Genomic DNA, 20,379 nt, shown 5'->3' with positions numbered 1-20,379 from the left:
GTGGGGTGAGTAGAGAATCAGGAGACTCATAGAATCTTCTCGTGTCGTCAAACTCTTCTGTGAACTGCCGCGAAGAATCTGAAACTTACTGCTGCAGACCCCAATGGGTGAACTCCTGGATCCTCAAACCACCCGAGTGTTTGCGGGGTAAGTGTCACACGGCGGTTCTACTGGAGGCAGGAGAGACTCGTAACTTTGTGAGCTTTCTCAGTCAGCAGGACATCGACGATGATATCCGACAAAGCAGTCGTATCGGTCATCTGTACTCGTACAAGCGGGAACGAGGTGCTCGCCGTGTTCTAGACACCAGTGGCACTCGTACTGGGCAACAAACAGAACTGAGGACAACTGCTCGATACATCACTTCTGGCTGTTACAGCCGTCGGGAGGGTCGAGGCCCTGCGGACACGAGTAGGGGGAAGACGGGCCACGGCAACTGTGGTTGTACCCGGAAATGGTCTCCCGAGAATAGAATGACAGCTCTGGGCTTGTGGACAATGCACTCGTCAACAATGAATTGATTCCCAGGAGGGCGCCAGGGGAAATGAGAGTTCGAGCACTGTAGGTGCAAGAATGTCTCGGAACGCTGACAACATCTTGGGCAGGAGATTCGTAATTCTCTTGAGTGAATTGTCCGGGATGGCGAGTAGCCAAGGTGGCATCTTCTAGGAGTCAGCCGTACCGAGTATTCCACTGCTCGATTGCGTGTTGCAGGCGACAAAGCTCACGACGGCGATCCCGTTGTGGCCTGAGGACCATTGGTTGGTGAGACGTCTGCAGGAGCCCTCTCCAAGCCCCGGCGTTGTCCTCGTCCTCGTCCCCGTCGAGTACTGTACTGTACTGTGCTGTAGTCGGCGCCGTAGGACCAATAAAGGTGTCTTCTGGACGTGTCTCGAATCTGACCTGACGTCGGGCCTGTGGTCGCGTCGTGGACTCGTGCTCGTACGGCCATGTCTAAGGTCTCCATGAGCGGCGGCAGGCGTATATCTCAGCACTGAGAAGTTGTGGTCACGCACTAGGAGTGGAAATTGGGAGGCGAGTTCGTGCAGAGCCACCATGGCCCAAACCGGCCTAGCGGGCGCAGTAGTCGACAATAAACCCACCAACGCTGAGGCTTCCATGTCTTTCGATTCATCGCCCAACAAAGACGTGCCTCGTGCTGGCGCCACCGCCGACGAGTCCCTCAGTAACGCCTAGTCGACCCTCCTCCGAGCTACTGCTCAACCGCCCAATGACTCGGCCGGGGCACAGACACCGACTCTTTGCTGCCGGTCACCGCCAGTCAGTGCTGTCTCTCCATCTTCCCTTCATATCCCATCCATAATCTCTCTTGTTTACTCTCCTTGCCTCGTCTTCACCCCCCCAAGTCGAACCACTCTGCAATGTGAAAGGATACGCCCGCAAACGAGTGTTCGTTGCTCTCATACATCTCGTCCAAAGCACCTGGCCGTGTCCTTCTCTCATACGCACCGTCTCGACGACGACTCTTCCTTCTCCTACCTTCCTCGTTGCCACCCGGCGACCCCCGCTACATTCTGTCAGAGCTCCCCCACTCCCATACCTGCAGTACGGGACTCGACAACCATCACCTCCTCAGTACCTATAATCTCTCTATACTGTTGATCGAGCTGCTGTGGCGAGTTGATCAAGGCTGCAAGAGACGTTGAGATCGTCCTCGTTGTCCTTTCCAGAAGCTCGACGTCGATCCTGGGCCTGATTTGTTGGACCGTTGTTGGTGGTGTCACTTGCAACTTACCGCACCCACCGCAATAACAAAGAAGCAGAATCTTCTTTGACAACAATACAAGTCAAGTGATCTTTCCACCGTCAAGTCAACGACCTCGGTGGCGAGCATCTGTGGTTGCCTATTGTCCGTCAGGCTCCATTGACCTCGACCGGCCCACCACCACAACCTCATCCTCCTATCTTCCTCTCACTCCCTCGGCTCAACCTACTTGACGACTTACTCTACCTAAATACCTAATACTCACTCCGACTCTTCGGTACCTACGCTCTCTTTTTTGGCCTACTTGCAGCCGGAACCAGTCCTTCTTCGCTCTCCTTCAACAATGACTCAATAACTAAACGCTCTTTACGCCCGTTGCTTGTTCGATTGAACAACGAGCCCTCACAAGCTCTGCGTCTTCGACTACAACCCAATTTCCTTTTGTCTCTTAACGTTAACGACGACCTTAACCTATTCTATGAGCCTCTGATACCACACGACGACTAGGAGTTCCGCGGTGTTGCTTTCTCTCAAACACATGATATTGGTGGTTGAAGCTTTCGAGTTCTAAGGCGGATCTATGCTTGGTGTCGTGGTTTTATTCCTCAACTTTGTCTTCTTCATCTGAGCACAGCTGCTCTCGACATATCCTCTCCCTGTCCATACTCCCTGTGTACAAACCTCGCCTGAGCTATATTTCTCGACTCTCGATTTGAAAGCTGTTGTTTTCCAGCCCAGAGGAGGTCGACAGTTTACTTTGGACAAGGTCTACGAGTCAACGATACCCTGCCATGGAGTGCTTGAAAGATGGTTTCCGCAAAGACCAGATTCTTGACGGGCGATTTCGGACAGTTGCCCCGCTCAACCACGGCTCATTTGGCATGGTCTTCCTCGCGGAGGATCTCCATACAGGACAGGAGGTGGCCATCAAATGCTTGACCAAGCCGACCGTTGCCAATAACACCTCTCCAGCATCGACCACTGACGAAGGTGCTGAAGAGTTGGCTTGCCATGCAATTCTCAAGCAACATCCTCACTTGGTCAACCTTGTTCATCACTTCAACACCGAAGCCCATACCTATTTGGTGCTGGAGTACTGTTCCCAAGGTGATCTTTACGAGGCCATCCGACTCGACCGTGGACCGTTGCAGACCGAACATGTTCGACGATTCATGCTCCAGCTCATCGGTGCCGTGCAGCACATGCACGCCAATGGGCTGTATCATCGAGACATCAAGCCGGAGAACATCTTCCTCACCAGTGACGGGTCCATGAAGCTTGGTGATTTTGGCCTGGCAACCAGGAGCCTTTGGTCTTACGAGTCTTGCGTGGGAAGTGACCGATACATGGCCCCGGAGCAGTACGATCCTGCCAACATCGGTTATTCTCCAGCCAAGGCCGACATTTGGTCCATTGGTATCTGCTTGCTCAATGTCTTGTTTGCCAGAAACCCCTTTGTCACCCCGTCGGAGTCCGATGTGCTCTTCTCTGACTATGTTCGAGATCGTCAGTCTCTCTTCGACATCTTCCCGAGCATGTCACAGGATACGTTCGAGATTTTGTCGATTGCCATGGCTTTGGACCCTGCCAAGCGTGACCTGGCTGCACTGAAGCAGGCCGTGCTTCGTGCCGTCACCTTCACCACCGACGACGAGTCCATTGACGACTTTTGTGCCGAGGAACGCGATGTGGTACGTGCCAGCGCCAACCGCGAACCCCTACGTACCCCATCCATCCAGAGTCCCCAGATGGATGGCGATTCGTTCCCTTGGGCCAAAGCATTGCACTCTCCCAGCAGCAAGCAACCGCAACTGGCTTCTATTCCTGACCTGTACGACGAGGATTTGTTTTCCGACAAAGGCCTCAAGCTGGGCGAATCCTGGTACTCTGGACATAACAATACTCCTTCCCTGACGTCCGTTCTGGATTCGGCGTATGGCTCTCTCAAGTCCTTGGCCATTCAGCGTCCTACCCACCGCAATCCACCACGACCGGATCCCGTTCCCATCCCCAACTCCTTGCCGATCCGTGCATCTCGACCTATCCCAACCATGTCGTCAGTCTTTGGAAAGAAGAACGACGCTGTGGCCAAGAGCTGGAGTGACATGTTCGAAGAGGACGAGGAAGAATGGGAGCGCGAGGCCGAGGCCGAGCTCAAGATGAGACATGAACAAAACTCGCGCAGCTGGAGTGAAGATAGCCAGAAGGGACTGCCTGTCCCCCGCGGTGTTCTTACCGAGTCAAGATCCTCCAGCAACGCCCGTCTTAGCCGGACCCCAAGGGCCATTTCTCCTGTCAAGACCACCCATGCCTCGAAGGAGAACGACCCCTTGGGATGGCGTGGTCGCACAGCTCGACTCTCCCCCAAGCAAGTTCCCGTCGACAAGTGGGCGGCCTTGGGCGACAAGAGACGTGGTCTTCCTCAGTCTGGTCCCGACGGTCACGTTTCTACCTGGAGTACCAAGAAACGATCCTTCACCACTGGCTCTCGCAAGAGACCGACACAAGTTATTGCGTCTGATCATCATCCCATGCATCGACGTGACAGCCGGAGCAAGGCACGCCCGGCGTACTTGAATCAGGATTGGCGTCAAGCCAAGGTGATTGACTCATCGATGGATGAAGATGATCATGAGTGGGTTGGAGGTTGGCATAACTTCCATTTGTGATTCTACGGAGCATTACCTTTTAGCTGAACTTTTGTACGGCCCGGTCGACAATCTACTGGGGGCTTTTTTGTTTGTTTTGGGTGGTTGAGCGGAGAAATGGAATGCAAGAAAAAAAAACATCGTCTTTCACACATACTCGATCAACTTTCGACCCTCACTTTTGTCTTGATTGGGACCTCGACACTGATGACTTCTATGGGATGTACTTTTTTCTTGCAACGAGGTGTCATGGAGTGTACCAACAGTGTTTGTTACATCAAAGAAAATTGGAACAAAGGCATGGGGGGTTTAGCGCGACGGTTGAAGTATGTCCTTTACTCGATACCACATTATTTTTCTACGTCGACAAGGACAGCATTTTAAGGAAAAGGATTGGGGATTCGTTCTCAAATGTTCAGCCGGTAGACCTTCACAGACAAAAAAAGGGGGGCCAGTGCTCTGTTGAATTCACATCAAATTCTTCCTCTTAGCGAGAAGAAGTTTGTTTCTATTGTTGGGGGGGTGTATGGCAGCGATGACAATGAGCAAGTACCTAGCTAGATTGATACAATTATATATTGACTGCCAGTGAACTACATACATACCTCCCCGTCAGAGGAAGACTGGGAGAATTTCAACTCCATCAAGAGACCGAAGGGTTTTCCGCAGCATTTTCTATGGCGGTGGTGATTATAGCAGCGCAACCTGTGAGATTTGGGATAGTATTGACTGTAGTAAATAATACTATTGGGCGGAGGGAGCTGCTGTCTCGTCCCGGAAAGCAGCCCAAAGACCATCAAATACTCTGAGGCGGAAATCCGGAACCATTTTCTTCCGGTTCTATCACGACCCTCTTTTTAACGTCACCTCACATCACTGTACATTCCTGGGCGTGTCTGATCCTCGCCTGGAGTTGTTTCCTCTTGACCTTTTCCTTCTCGACCTCAACTCTCAGATGCTCCTCGTGCTCCAAGGCCAAGCGATCGGCCAGCTCGTCGTACGAGCGTTTGGCGTCCTCGGCGACCCTTTCCAGCTCCTTCTGGCGTTGCTTTTGGAGCGTCGCCAGGTCGACCTGGAGGCGCATCCTGTCGAGGCTCTCGTCCTCGATCCTCTTTTCGAGTTTCTTTATCTCCTCGGTTATACTCTTGACTTCGATTTCCCTCTGCTCGTGGGTCCGTTTGTTCTCGCGCTTCGCTTCGTCGAGGTCGACCCTTAGAGACTGGAGGGTGCGCTCGTACGACTCCCGGATGCTGTCGAGCTTCTCCTCGAGCGCCTTGCCCGCGCCCGTCTCGTTGAGGGTCATGCCGCTGGCCATCTCTTGCTGGATCGCCAACTTCAGGCCGCCCGGGGGCCGCTGGTCCAGCAGGTAGCGTACGATTTCCAGCGCCGACGCCAGCCCCTTGTCGTGGATGAAGTCCTGCGCCCCATTGGCCATCATCTTCGCCCAGAAATCGCCATCGTCGATGAGCTCTTGGTGCCGTCTCCGCTGCGCGACCCGGTCTGCTTCGCTGCTGCTCCAATGCGTAGTTGCAAGTGCCACCGACGACATGGATGCATCGCCGCACAGTTTCCTAAACAGCCGAAGGTTACTCCGCATGGTGCCCCCTACGCGGGGGTTCTGGATTCCGTGCAGGTACACGATACCCGTTAGCTTGATACCTTTTTCATCCGCTCCGCTAATCCAGTCGGCTATCTCGCGCAGGATATCGGCCTCGTATCGGGTTGTGTCGTCGAAGCCCGGCGTGTCGACGAAGACGACCTCGTGGCCGTAAATGGTGGTCTCTGCTGGATGCGCTTCCACCTTCGCCGTCTCTGCACACGGAATTTTCTGCCGTCAGCTCTGCTGGAGCAGTCGTCATGGAAACGCTATTGGAAGGAGGAGACTTGCTCGAATGGAGACCCTCGCCAATTATGGCAGTCTTGCAAAAGTTCCGGATAAACGTGCTCTTTCCAGAACCAGTCATGCCCATTACGGCGATAAAAGCCTGTTCACGTCGAAAATCTCGCATTCTTTTTTGGCATCAGCGAAAGGAAATCAGCAATATATTCAGCCTCCAGCAGAAGGCTCAACACGGTCATTCAAACCTACTGGAAAAGCAGAGGTGCGGAATCACTCATTTCCATCACACTGTCGTTGAATTCGTATGCCGGTGGACTGTCTTTGTAGGTTGCTTCGTTGGGATTCGGAAACGGGTAACTAAGAGCCATGAATCCGTATGTGAAAGGACACTTGTGATCCGTTGAGAGCCTTGAGATAAGCAGGTCATCAAGTTGAGTATCTCTGAGGGTTTCAACTGTTCATAAAACCGTCTGCGTGTCGACTCTGCCCGCCATCCGACGTGAATGCTCGCATGGCGCACTCCCATTATACATCTTAGTGGTTCGTCGTTCAGCCGCATCGTGGTCAGCGTCCAATAAAGGTCGGCAGAGATGGTTTGGTGTGCTCTGTTGCATTGTCGCCGTTGACGTTTTTGCTAGGCACTACCAAGAATACCCCAGCAGTGTTGAGGACGAGTATTGACGCTTTTTGGGGGTCCTTGCAATGATTTGTTCCACCATATTTCGAAGAATGGCCGTCTCGTGGGACACGTCACCACACCATCGTATTGTGCAGCTGCAACCTACCCAATTAGGACTCATCGTCTCATGCATTATCGTCTTCACTCGCTTAACTACTGGCAATGGATTGACGATATCATGTAAGGAGGCTGACACCGGTTTGAGCCGAAAGTTGAAGCTACCTGACGGCATGAGTGAATGGGAATTTTCGCCTGCTGAAGTGATCAGCTCCCAACTTGCCACCGGCACAAGCTTACTGAAGCCTTATCGCGCAGCATTCGTTGTTGATGCCGGATAGGATAAGGTACGGTTCCGGTCTTCGTTAGTCGGAGTGAAGCACCGTTGTAGACGTACCTGTCCGACCAACACCGTCTTTTGGCCACATTGAGAACTCGACGCCAGTAGTGACAAGGACACTCTGTACGCAGTACATACCTGACGCTTGTTGATTGGGTCTGCCTCAAAAGGAGCTGGCCGGCTTCACGTGATTCCACCCCTGGCCATAATACTGACCTGCCAGCAAACTCCTGTTGGAAGTTCCGACCTATCTCGTTCGCTTTTTGGACCGACAGAAACAATAAATCTTCACCTCATCGACCTTTGTTATGCACAGGGCGGCCCAACATGAGGCCCCGTAATTTCCAACGTACCCCGTCTGAAGGTCAACATCGTGGCGTTCAGAGACAAAGCATCAGCCTGGACACCGAGGAACAGTCCGACAAGCCACCCCGACGTCCTGCCAGGAGCAGTAGACAGTCTTCGCGCCCAACTTCGCAGTACGGATCTGCCTCTTATTCAATACCATCTTCGCCGAGCGATGGGATGGGAGGCGGGTTGGGGTCGAGATCATCGGCTTGGGACGGAGGAGAACTTGAGGACGGACACGGTTTGCAGTCATTGTAGGGTCTTGGTCGGTCCTTGGAGTGTACACTTCTAACATCATCTCTTCAAGGGCTGGGAGTATGGTCATCGTCATCATGGGCGTCACTGGATCGGGAAAGAGCTCGTTTATATCCCTCCTTGCCGATCAAGACGTCGAGGTGTCCCACAGCTTACGCTCTAGTAAGGATCCCGGAAGACCGAAGAGACGATCTCCCAAGGCTGACGCTGCATTATGCAGACACGGTGAACGTCAAGGCATATAGCTTCACCGATGACTCTGGCAGGACGGTTTTCCTGGTCGATACGCCAGGTTTCGACGACACGGCTCGCTCCGATGCGGAGATTTTGAAGGACATTTCCTATTTCCTAGCCGCCATGTACGCCAACAGGATCCGACTGGCCGGACTCATCTACCTGCATCGCATCTCTGACGCCAGGATGCTCGGTTCGGCAGTGAAGAATCTCAGCGTGTTTAAGAATTTGTGTGGGGAGTCCGCCTTCGGGCATGTCGTCCTGGCAACGACCATGTGGTCGGAAATGGAACGAAACGGTGAAGCAGACGTGGCGCATCAGCGGCTATCTGAGCTACAGAGCACCTACTGGGCTGACATGATAGAGTTGGGGAGTATGGTCGCGCGGCACATTGGCCAACGGTCATCGGCTCGAGAGATGGTCCGCATGCTGATGGAGAGAGCCACTTCCTCCCTCGTCACTCTTGACATCCAGCGACAACTGGTGGATGAGGGAAAGACCTTGGCCGAGACCGAAGCCGGGAAGCTGATCCTCGCAGATATCAGTGCGACACGGAAGAATTACGACCGAGAACGTGCTGAGCTACAGGAGAGTCTGGACGAGGCACAGAGGGAAGAGGACGAGGAAGGCACTGAGAGCATCATTAGCGAACTCAGTGCCATCGGCGCACGGGCCCGCCAGCGCCATGATGATGGCATTAGCCTAGGGGTCAATATCCGACAACTGGCCGAAGAGCAGCATCCACGGTACCTGAACCTCATCACGACTCTGCAGCAGGACAGCACCGACGCTGGCAGTAGTGGGCCTGCCCCTGACCCTAGAAGTGAGGATCTCGATGCCAGGGTACGGTATCTGGAGCGGAGGCTCAAGGAGAAGGATGATGAAGTGGCAGAGATGCACAAGAGACAACAACACCAATCACGTCGAAGCGAGGCTAAAAGAGACAGGGGATACCCGTATACCGTCGAGCGGCGACCCATCAACAAGGTTGAAGATGGGAAGCAGGATCAGAATGTCGTCACGCAGCTCTTGACCAAGATTGGGTCCTTCTTGGGCGTATCCGATGAGAAAGAGAAAGAGAAAGGTAGGTTGGTACTGGTAAGGAACAATAGTACACCAAGCTCAATGTCGGACGCAGAGCATCGGTGACCGATCTCAAACACGGGGGAGTCTTGATTTGAGGTTCTGAAGGACTGACTAAGTTAGGCTGGATGGATGTATGCAACAGAGCAAACAATACCAACAAGGCCGAAATCCTTGATAAATGCCCGTCCCGACCCTTTGTCAAATGCCAGCTTTGGAGACGAGGCCCGAGGAAATCTTATGAGTTTGGTAGTGTCGGCCTCGGGCGAAGAGTCTATCCCGTACTACTTACTGTGTGTGATGTGACTTGAGTTTTGTTGATCAGTTCTGGCCCCCAACCCCGTTCAGCCTCGTTAAACCCCAGTCGGGCACGTTGCCGAGGTAAATGTCGACTACTCCAGTTCTGGAGATACAATAGTCGGTCTGTTTCTCTTCTTTTTCCCCGCAAATCAACAGAGCATACTACTACCTTACCTAGGCACAGAAAGATAATATAAAGAGTATCTGCTCCATACGGAGGACGGTACCCCGACGCTTAACCGTGAATCTATCACAACCGAGGCCAATTCCAGCGTTTGGATGAACTCCTGTCTTCCTCCCTCCCTCCTTGTCTTCTCACTGATCTGGAGATCAAAAGCTCCGTGTTGTCTTGAGTGAGATATCGTAGAGATATCGCAAAAGAGAGAGAAAGTGTGTGTTTTGCGTCTGACAACCAAAAACCAAAACCAAAAACAAAACACGATACCTACCATGGCGCCCGCCCCGACAGCATCAGAATCCATCCCTCCCATCGCGCAGCCGTTTGTGTCAGAGCGCGCTCGCAAGTTGTTGGACGTGGTCGAGAAGTTCGTCGACGAGGAATGTATCCCTGCCGACGCCGTCTACCATGCTCAAATTGGCCTCGGAGAGGCCAGATGGCAAGGACATCCTAGTGTGGTGAGTTGTCTTCTCCTCTGTGTCTCTCTCTTCTCTCTTTCCTCTTGCCTCCCTCCCCTCCCATTGCCCCTATCTCTCTTTGTGATACGATGGCTAACAATTCTTTGGCGTATTTTTCATTCATCAGATGGACGATCTCAAACGTAAAGCCCAAAGCCTGGGACTCTGGAACATGTTTTTGCCCAAGAACCATTTCAAAGAAGGCCCGCAGTTCACGAATGTCGAGTACGGACTCATGGCGGAGCAGTTGGGGAAGAGTATCACTGCAAGCGAGGTGAGTGGATTTGGAGTTCTGTTTCAGCTTCACCTTCAAGATCCCGTCCTCTGCTTTCCGCTTTCTGCTTTCTCTACGGACAAATCCGCCCACTCTCTGACCATTCCTCGTCCAGGCATGTAACTGTGCAGCCCCAGATACGGGTAACATGGAAGTGATTGCGCGATACGGCAGTCCTGCGCAAAAGGAACGGTGGCTCAAGCCGCTCATGGCGGGAGAAATCAGGTCCGCGTTCCTCATGACGGAACCGGACATCGCGTCGTCGGACGGGTCCAACATCCGACTCCGCATGGAGCGCAAGGGGGACCACTACGTCCTCAACGGCAGCAAGTGGTGGTCGTCGGGGGCGGGCGACGACCGGTGCAAGATCTTCATCACCATGGGTCAGACCGCGCCCGACCACCCGGACAGGTACCAGCGGCAGTCGATGATGCTGGTCCCCGCCGACACACCGGGCATCACGGTGCACCGCATGCTCAGCGTGTACGGGTTCGACGACGCGCCGCACGGCCACGGGCACATCACCTTCACCAACGTGCGCGTGCCGCTCGACGCCATGATCCTGGGCGAGGGGCGCGGCAACGAGATCATGCAGGGCCGCCTGGGCCCGGGCCGTATCCACCACGCCATGCGCGGCATCGGCGCCTCGGAGAAGGCCCTCGAGTGGCTCATCAACCGGCTCAACGACGAGCGCAAGGTCCCCTTCGGCAAGCCCCTGGCCGAGCATGGCGTGCTGCTCGAGTGGGTGGCCAAGGCCCGCATCGAGATCGACGCCTGCCGGCTCATCGTGCTCAACGCCGCCATCAAGACCGACCAGCGCGACGCCAAGTTCGCCCTCAGGGAGATCGCCGAGGCCAAGGTCAAGGTGCCCCAGGTCGCCCTCGAGGTCATCGACCGCGCCGTCCAGGCCTACGGCGCCGCCGGCGTCTGCCAGGACACCCCGCTCGCCTACATGTGGGCGCACCTGCGCACCCTGAGGATCGCCGACGGCCCGGACGAGGTGCATCTGCAGCAGCTGGGGAAGAGGGAGAACCGCACGCGCAGGGACGCCATCAAGGCCAAATTGGCCCGGCAGGCACAGAGGTCCGACGAGTTGTTCAGGACCATGGGCGTCGAGAAGGTCGCGTTGGGCGCCCAGAAGTTCCAGACCAAGAGCAAGTTGTAGCCGTAGCCGAGATGTCGTACATAGAAAAGTATGGTATACGCATCGCAAAGAAATCTGGGTGGTAGACAGTGTCCTTGAGCAAAGACGATGAAGGAGATGTGTGCCTTACTCACCAAGGGAAACGAATGCAGGCTGACGAGATGAGATTACTGTCTTAGTGTCTCCGTCTATCAATCATGGTCGAAAAGTGGAGGCTTGTTAGATAGGTATCTAAGGATGCGAGTACTCGGCAGCGTCGACGATATGCTGATACTACTACGACGGTATGGATCGGCCAGAGTAGAGAAAGTCTCAAATCAAGCTTGGAGACTCGGAAAATGGAAAACTGAACACCGTAAGGCTGAATTGAAATCTGTCAACTAACTACCTAACTACCTTACCTCTCCACTTAGCTGGGTGTTGAAGCCCAGTCCATCCTGCCGTCGCCGACTACTTCTTACGAGTAGAGGTCGAGATCATCCCGCTTAATGCAATAGTGTTGAACGATTGCATGCTGAGAGGCCTGTAGATTAAATGCCGCACGTCCTCCTGAGTTGCACCGCCATAGCTAGCTTTCCCAGAGCGTTAGAAGGAGATCCGATCTCTTTTCCATGGTAGAAGATTCCATTGACCCGAGACAGTGAAATACTCGGCCACCGAGAAACGCTCAGGCGTCATTGCCATCTTGAGAGAGGCGGTCTCGGCGTTCAGCACACCATTTGCAGTCTTCCCAGGTGATATTATTTTCCTCACACATTTCAGGACGTGCCGTTCTGTCCTCTGCGCGGAAAGCAAGTCTTCCCATTTCATCCGCAACTGAACGGGATATAGAGTGATCCTTTTCGAAATGAGTCTTTAGACTAAACCAATCGAAATGTGACCTGCCCCCGTTTGCACAGAATCCAATTGCGCATTCAAGGTGCCCATGGGATCGTAGGTGGTGGTTCACGGCCCCTTTCCCAGACACTATCGCTCTGCAGTGGTGGTTGATACACTGAAGGTCTTGATGTACAGATCTCGTATGCAGGACTAATTTGTCCTTTCTGTGGAACTCGGCGCCACAATCCTTGACCTGACATCTGTATTCCGCCACATCCTCATGCTTAGACCTCTTGTGGCGGCGGAGGTCAGCGTGCCGTCCGAACGGTTCCCGCCGGGTGCATCCTGGGACTTGGCAGACGAGTGGCTCAAGATGTTTGTTGTTGATATGATCCTTCAGCAGTGAGTAGGTGTGGAAGACTGCTTTCGATTTACATCTAGACCACTGGCACTCGATCGGGCCTGGCCAATCACGACAAAGTGCTGTCAGGTGGTCGACGACATGTTCATTGGTAATGTCCTTGGAATCCAAGGTTCTGGAACAATTGTACCACGGGCAAATGTGAAGTGATCGATTTGCTTTTCCCGCAAGAGAGCCAAGATTTAGGAGCCTTCCTTGATCAACGCCCTGCTAGCGTCAGTCTAAAAAAAAAACTCACGTCAATTGGCTCAGCATGGTGATGGCCAGAAACCGGCCCGGCATCCAAAGCACCTTGTGCCGAGCTGGTGAGACAGCTGTGCGCCCCGTGGACGCCCTGAGAGGGCAGGGTGCCTGGGCTGTTGGGGCGCTTCAACCCTCTCCTGTTGGACTCTGTCTGAAAGGAGTACGCTGAGGCTAAGGGCCATGTTGGCGAAGGAAAGGTGTTCTGATTGTTCATACCGTAGTTGTGACTGATGTTGACTCCTGCAGCACCTGGCAGTCGAATGTTGAAGCTTGGAAAGCCTCCGTGGCCTTCAATGAGCGATGGATTGATGCCTTCATCACCTGAGGAGATTGCGCCGTATCCATTGTTTGCAAAGCTGTGTTCTGGTGCGATGGTGATGCCTCGATAACCTCCGTCGTCCCCGATGAGACTTTCTGAGACACTGCTGTTATTGTAGGAGTCAAGAAAGTCGCTGGCCGAGTTAAAGTCAATGTCGGTGCCTGTGAAATCCATGAAGGAGTCATCTCGCAAAATGGTTTCCCAACAGTCGTTAGGAATAGATGACATGTTTCTGGTGCTTTGGAGAGCCTTGGATATTCCTGCGTCGTTGTTTGAGGTTTGGAAAACGTTTGAAAGCGAGAGTTGAAGGTGAATGCAAATCGATCTCTCTGAACATTTCTCGAGGAGGAATCTCAGGTTGGGCTTGACGCGCTAAGAGGGCGAAGGGGCGGTGTAGTCACTCATCTGTCCATGATGGCATTGGGTACATTCGAGGCGCCCGGGGGGAGCCACCAGGGCAAACTTGATCCCTACCTGAACGCCCTCTCTGCGAGTTTTTGGGCGTAGGCTGCAGATTGTGGCTGGTCGAGACGCCCGGGTCCCTGTGACCATCCTGCATCCGGAGAGCTTGCCTGTGGTATCTCTCTGATGGCTATTGGCTGTATAGGCGGGGACACGTCGAAGCAGATTGTGCCAGCAGCGATTGCATCCCGGCTGGACAACTAGAGGGCGTGTGGTAGGTACCTTAGGTAGGGGAGAGGGCGTCCCGGCGAAGTTCAGTAGAGGTCAGCGAAATGTGCAGGGCTGTGGCAGTATGGGCAGCATGGGCGCTATACCCGTCTTGACTTAGTTAACGCCTGTATCTACTCCGTACAATAGTCAATATTGTAGGTGTATCCGCGAGCCTCGAGCCCCGGACCGAGCCTCATCCTGCTCCGCCTGGCTACGTCCCCCCATAAGCATAATGACAGTACAGAGTGAGTCTAGCAAGTCATCGATAGACTTGCACACAGACGGAGAAAGCAAAACTTACCCCAAAATGTAATCTCATTCTAGTATTCCAGAGCACAGGTTGGAGTACAGTTTGCGTTGGCTCATGTACCAACGGCGTTTGATAAGCTAGCACGACGAATGTCGTTCGACTGAATCTCAATACCTGATGCATAACCGAGTGTGGATCATCCAAGGTCTCAGTCACTATCACTCAACACCAAGGCATCGTCAGCACTTCCACCAGGGGCACTGCTGGCTGCTCGACTCAATTCCGGATTCGAGAAAGGTGTTTGTCCTCCGTTATCGTGGTACCCATACCCGATGTCTTCGCCATCGTCCTCGTCAGACTCAGATTCAGATTCATCCTCGTCTTCATCCTCATAGCCCTCTCTCTCTCGATCGTCTCCATCTTCATCTTCTTCGAGCTCTTCTTCAGCATTTTCGTAGTCCCCAGAATAATGTCGACCCTCTGGACCATCCTCGTCAAAAAGTTCATCTTCTTCCTCTTCAAGACTCTCGTCTTCTTCTTCAAGGCTCTCTTCTTCGTCCAGCTCGACTTCTTGTAACAATGAAAATGCATTCGACTGTGCCACTTGAGTAGGCATTCCTTGATTGGCTGGCAACTTCTGCTGAGAAATCGACTGAGCTGCAGACTTCGGTCGTTTTATTGCATATCGAGTCGTACTGACATGGGAATCCTGATCATCGTCACTTGATGTTGGGTCGACATGATTATTGACATCGGCATCTTCACGAGATCTTTTGCGTGCAGGGCTGCTTGCTTGACTCTCGCCGCCATAATACTGCTGCGCACTCTTCTTTGACATGGCAACAGGAATATAATCGCCACTGACCCGCAATGGTTTTGTCGCGAGGCCGTGAGCGCCGGTCTGTCGAATTCTCAATTCCGTGCGTGACAAGCTGGAGCCGAGTTTACTCTGACTGGGAAGGTACTCGTATCCGTTGACCCTGGCGAGGCCATTCGTAGAAGTTACACTTTCTCGATGACTGCTTTGGGATTTTTTGAACTCTTCTTGCTGCTCCACTTCTCTCTCGAATTCCACGGCTTGCTGCTTGAACCAGTCTTCCTGCTCTTTCAATGCTTCTCGAGCCTCACGAATCTGTTTAAGGAAATCATCCTCGACAACAGGCTTCTTCGACACTACTATCGGCGTAGTTGACCGTGAAATCAAAGGACTAGTCTCGATAGGTGCAAATACAGGCTGGGGTGATGCTGATGGAGGCGAACTTTGCGCAGAGGACGGCACGAACGGTCGTCTTCTGGCTCGGGCCAAAACACTTCGTCGTTCTTCTTCTTCTTTTCGTTTTCGGATGGCTAGTGTTTCCTTCGTGTCAGGGACGATTGGTGTCTCGGGGTCCAGACCCATCGCTTTGAGCCGGAAGTAGTCGGTGTGGGTGTTGTCCATCTTCTGCTCCATACTAGATCTTCGCAAATCCTGGATGCTCGTAGACCGACCGAACACGGATTTGCCCGAAAAGATAGACACATGGGGCGGTCGGTTTGTTGAGGAATGAAAGACAGGTACAGGAGGTCTACCACCAAGCACCGAAGAGGATGACGGTTCTGAAGAGGTGCTCATCGTCTTGGATCGCTTATGCCCAAGGGACGAAGAGATGGTAGACTCCGCGGAAAGCCTGCTATCTTTAGGCTTTTGTTCGGAAAAGCTCTTTCTCTTCCGCCCAACAATCTGGCTGATGGCAAATTGGTCTTGCTTTTCTTTCAATTTCTTTGCCTCGGCTGCTTCTCTGACCTCTTGCTGAAGACGCCTTGTTTCCTGGGCGGCTCTCAAGATTTCTTCCAATTCTTCCTCGCTTCTTTTCTTCTTGGCCTCTTCAGCTTTGATTGTCTCGGCGATAAGTTTGCGCCGATGCTTAGCACGTCGACTGAGATTGTTTTTCCAGGCTCGTGAACGCCAGATCATGCCAAACTTCCGTTGTAGGATACGTTCGCGTATGGAGGCTAGTCGATGTGTTAATAACATATGCCAAGGCCAGATACATTGTTACTTACCAATAGCTGCGTCATGTACCTCGAGCTGGTGTTGATTGAATGCTGTCCTGACGAGATCGGGAATCATGTATTCAATGTATTTCCTCATCAACCCGTCTTGGCGCAGTAGGGCGATTCTAGAGACTTCATTGGCAAGGCGCACGCGCTCGACTTCAATGGAGGGTGGTTGCGTAGGTAATCGAGGTGGCGAGTGAGGCGGTGTGGTGCTTCGTTGAGGTCGTTCTTCTGGTCGTGAGGTTGAGGCAGCAAGTGGCTCGGATGGGATTTGTAAAGGCGGTGTAAGAGTATGGATCGGTGATGAAGTTGGTGCTGGTTGAATAGGAGGAAACTTGAAAGCTTCAGAAGGCTTGGGGGTGTCCTTAGACTGGGATGCAGGTTGCGCGGCAGACAAGGTTGGTGGGGGTGAGGAGTTCGGTTTCGAGACAGGCTGAAAAGAAAATCCAGCAGGAGAGGGCGATGCGAATGTCTGCGGTTTCGTTGGTGGAGATTGTGAAACTGGCTGTTGTTGAAATCCGAACGATGGAGCTGGAGAGGAAAGTGACGGAGTCTTGTTCGAGATCTGTGGCAGAGGCGTATGCGTAGCCTCTGTTGGTTTTGAAGGATCTATAGGTGGCTGTGAAAAGTTTGTGAATGATACTGGTGGTTGCGGGTCGGCAGATTTGGTCGTTGTAACTAGAAAGGGAATACACCATTAGTCTGCAGCCTCTTTCTTGACAATTTAATCCTGTCGCAAATGGGAAATCACTAAGCATACCTTCAGCTGGCTTAGAAAAACCGAAGCTTGTCTGGGAAGACGGAGCCTGTCCAAAGATCGGAGGGACACCCGATGTTTTGGTAGATATTGAAGGGGAAAGAGCTGAGGTCTGTGCTGGCGTAGACGGAGCCTTTTCCAACCCAAAACCGCCAAACCCGCTGAAAACAGGTTTCTGTTCGCTGGAGATGGGCGGAGCAGGTTTTTCAGAAGTCGCATTCTTTCCCGCATCTGCTGTAGTTTCGATAGAAGTTTTGAAGCCCCCAAAGCTGGGTGGACCAGCACTCTGCTGCGTTGGTGGCTTGGGAGCAGGGGATGGCTTGCCAAAAGGCGAGTCTGCGGGAACAGGCGAGGACCCAAAGCCACCAAAGCCTGAGCTAGCGAACCCAGTGGATTGTTTTCCAGACATCGATGTCGAGGTTGGCTGTCCAAATGTCGAAGACTCGATCGTTTTCGGAGTGGCTGGTGTTTGTCCAAACTTCGGAGTGAAAGTTGAGGCTTCCGGGTTCAATGAGGTGCCGAAAGTCGCAGCTTTTGGTTGATCTTGAGGTACAAACATGCTTTGATCGTCATCGTTCACTTCATTCTGCTCATTGTCCACCTCGTCCTCCGGCGCTTCGATCAATCCCCGGCGTATCGCTTCGCTAACCGAGGTTCCATTGATGACGGCAGTTAGGGTTCGATGGTAGCGTTTCTTCTCGACGTAGCTGTGAGAAAAGGTTTGCTTGTTGGGTATAGAGGATTCTACGCAGATATCAGAAATTGTTCAGGACCAGTGCTAGGGAAGTGGGCGTACGCACGATCGAGTGAGTGGGAAGCGTTCGAAGTGACATCAAGGTATTCCTCGCCATGTTCATCTGTCCCAAAGTAAAGTTCGAAAGCAGCACAGAAGTGCGTCGTCTCTTCGTCGGTATCGAAACCGAGGAACGCCGTGACCTCGCTGAGACTCCAATCTCTAGATTTTGCTTGTTGAGCTGCAGGGGCGCTTTTGCAAGAGCGCCACAAAGCGTCCAGAGCCGCAAATCGAATATGTGCAAAGTAGATTTCTGCCACACACGCCATGATGTAAGGCACGGCCTTCGATGATAGAAGATGCCAAAATCCCCCCGTGTTGCTCCGGGCGATCGGGAATGGTTCCATGGGTCGAAGTGGGCCTTGATCGAACAAAGAGTTACCGGCATTTTGATAGAGTTTGAGGGCAGTCTGTACTCTCTTGTCGTTGAGGAGATAGGAAGGCCACGCCTGTATGCGATCTTCCAAATCCGGATGCTGTGACTGAAACTCAAATATGATGCAGTATGCTCGGAACTCTGCTTCGTTAGTGAACTCGATGCGCGAGCGATTGTCGTCGTAGTAATACAGCAGGGATAGCAGAGTATTGTTGAGCTGCTCACGCTCTTGATGAGCATCGAAGTTCTCGCCATCCCACAGATTGTCCGGGTTTGAGAGCTGATGTAGCGAGAGGATGTGGAATCTGGCAATCCGTTCGTAGCAATCGACGGCAATTTTGACATCTTCGATATTCGTCACCTGTTGAATCGAAAAGTCGTTGCGAATACCTCGGGTCCGATCCCAGACGAATTTATGGATGGTTGCAAGTCGTTCCTCACCCCCAACCACATTATCAAGTAGGTAGTCCAACGTCTTGCGGAGTGTCGCAGGGGTTCTAATATCGGAGGGTAGCTGTTCATCATATCCTGCAGCCGAACGTCGAAATCTTTTGACCATGCGGTCCTCTGAAGGGATGTCTTTTCCAGTATCTTCGTTGTGCACCTAACCATCCATCAGCATGCTCTTCCCTCTTCAAGGAGTTGACCGATCACACCTTCTCGGCCTTGTCAACCATGTTCTGAACAGTGCGCTCCACTCTTTCAAACTCGGGACACATCTCGGTGCATGTGCCCACTGGTGTAATGGCTTTGTCCAGGCTTGTCTTTTTCTCGGGATCTGCGAGGAACCCATCACGAATGGCCTTTGCACGTTCGGCTTCTCGCTTCGTCTTGAGCTAAATGGGACTTGCATGTTAGACGCCTACATGGTAAACCGCAGTCAGCTCGACGCCGAAAGGACTGTGACGCACCTCTTGGAATCTCGTATAGGCAGTATTCATGAAGTCGCGATGGTTGGTGGGTGCAGGAGAAGCAGTCCGTGATACAGGAGGTGTTGACGCAGGAGATTTTGGTGTATTGAAGGTTTGCGACAAAAATCCACGCCCACGACCTCGTCCCCGGATGCTGGTTGTGGACGAAGGTGTTGTAGTAGAAGCTCCGCGACCTGGCCTTTCTCAGTACTTCCACCCATAAATCGTCATCTTGATCCTCACCTCTTGTTGGAGTTGTTCCGCCATTGTCAGATCCTCTTTTGACAGTACCCGCCCTCAATCGTTGCAACAGCCCATCACCACCGTTGGAGGAAGCGTTGGCAGCCGCAGCACCTCGACCTCTTCCCCGTCCTGCCTGCAGTGGTTTTGGCGTACCACGGGTGCTACCGCGACCGCGAGGGGGGAATGATTGGGATACTCGATTGCCTCTCGTCGAGCTGCCACCGCGCTGACCGCGGGTGGACGGCGCAGACATTGGCGCAGATGGATTCGATCAACATTGAGGTACTGTCATAGCCAACGTGTTCAAGGATCGTTGTTGGAGAGGATCGTGTAGAGGATGCGGTGGTATTCCAGATATTATTTAGGTCATTGCCAAAGTTGTCGCCAGTGATTGCAGGATGCGTGATTGTCAAAGTTCTCACTAAAGGACGCGAACCGTGAATTCTGAAGCCGGTGAAGACAAAGGCGACTTTGACCCGCGCCGGTTTTCAAGCCCGCAAACGAAGCTCGACGCTAATTGGGTTAGCGCAGCAGCCTCGTCAATGTCACCGACAACCGACCCCGATCTGACTTGTTCTAGAAAAGCTTCAAGGAATACCTTCTTTTCACCCTCCAGCTTTGATACGTTGGCAGAATCAGCAAGCTGTTCCGCATTAGCTGCTCACGGTAAATTTTCGTCTGGATTGATGCAAGAGACCAACAAGGCATCAGATGAGCATGTCGTCTGGCCTCTGCTGCCTCACACGTGCTTCATCCATCTTCAATACGCCGTTTCCAAAAGGGCAGTGAGAAGGTGAGATGTATAGGATGCGAGCTACTTTCAGCTCATGCGTATACCTGCGCGAGACACGTGAAGACTATGAAGGACTTGCGTTCACTGGTTTCGACCACCATTACGAGAGCAACTGACCCTAGCGAAGGAGCTGGACTAGCAGCAGTCCCAATGGTACCGAAAGATCGGGTCGAACCCGCAAGATGGGGCTCAGAACGTATTGATCGAGCGCAAAGATAGTATCAATCATGACCAGCCTTGA

At 52.9% G+C, this 20,379-nt stretch overlaps 6 protein-coding genes across 6 annotated transcripts; 3 read left to right on the top strand and 3 right to left on the bottom strand.

Moving 5' to 3' along the window:
- Positions 1-2,517: 2,517 nt before the first annotated feature.
- Positions 2,518-4,395, top strand: PV08_01276 (uncharacterized protein; the record flags this gene model as incomplete). The annotated part of the gene is made up of 1 exon (XM_016375639.1): positions 2,518-4,395. The coding sequence occupies one exon, from the start codon at positions 2,518-2,520 to the stop codon at positions 4,393-4,395; it is 1,878 nt and encodes a 625-aa protein (XP_016240915.1).
- An 847-nt stretch (positions 4,396-5,242) lies between these two features.
- PV08_01275 (uncharacterized protein) lies at positions 5,243-6,582 on the bottom strand (the record flags this gene model as incomplete). Its single annotated transcript, XM_016375638.1, has 3 exons — positions 5,243-6,186; positions 6,275-6,384; positions 6,464-6,582. The coding sequence occupies 3 exons, from the start codon at positions 6,580-6,582 to the stop codon at positions 5,243-5,245; spliced, it is 1,173 nt and encodes a 390-aa protein (XP_016240914.1).
- Positions 6,583-7,910: 1,328 nt separating this feature from the next.
- Positions 7,911-9,216, top strand: PV08_01274 (uncharacterized protein; the record flags this gene model as incomplete). Its single annotated transcript, XM_016375637.1, has 2 exons — positions 7,911-7,995; positions 8,054-9,216. The coding sequence occupies 2 exons, from the start codon at positions 7,911-7,913 to the stop codon at positions 9,214-9,216; spliced, it is 1,248 nt and encodes a 415-aa protein (XP_016240913.1).
- Positions 9,217-9,900: 684 nt separating this feature from the next.
- PV08_01273 (uncharacterized protein) lies at positions 9,901-11,525 on the top strand (the record flags this gene model as incomplete). Its single annotated transcript, XM_016375636.1, has 3 exons — positions 9,901-10,086; positions 10,214-10,360; positions 10,476-11,525. 3 exons carry the CDS (start codon positions 9,901-9,903, stop codon positions 11,523-11,525), a joined length of 1,383 nt encoding a protein of 460 aa, XP_016240912.1.
- A 1,304-nt stretch (positions 11,526-12,829) lies between these two features.
- PV08_01272 (uncharacterized protein) lies at positions 12,830-13,534 on the bottom strand (the record flags this gene model as incomplete). Its single annotated transcript, XM_016375635.1, has 2 exons — positions 12,830-12,859; positions 12,983-13,534. The coding sequence occupies 2 exons, from the start codon at positions 13,532-13,534 to the stop codon at positions 12,830-12,832; spliced, it is 582 nt and encodes a 193-aa protein (XP_016240911.1).
- A 902-nt stretch (positions 13,535-14,436) lies between these two features.
- On the bottom strand, positions 14,437-19,598 carry PV08_01271 (uncharacterized protein; the record flags this gene model as incomplete). Its single annotated transcript, XM_016375634.1, has 7 exons — positions 14,437-16,220; positions 16,272-16,943; positions 17,026-17,766; positions 17,823-18,795; positions 18,848-19,027; positions 19,103-19,296; positions 19,346-19,598. The coding sequence occupies 7 exons, from the start codon at positions 19,596-19,598 to the stop codon at positions 14,437-14,439; spliced, it is 4,797 nt and encodes a 1,598-aa protein (XP_016240910.1).
- Positions 19,599-20,379: the final 781 nt, after the last annotated feature.

This window comes from Exophiala spinifera (assembly GCF_000836115.1).
Source record: "Exophiala spinifera strain CBS 89968 unplaced genomic scaffold supercont1.1, whole genome shotgun sequence".
Lineage (NCBI taxonomy): Eukaryota > Fungi > Ascomycota > Eurotiomycetes > Chaetothyriales > Herpotrichiellaceae > Exophiala > Exophiala spinifera.
This window is presented reverse-complemented; position numbering and strand designations above follow the sequence as displayed.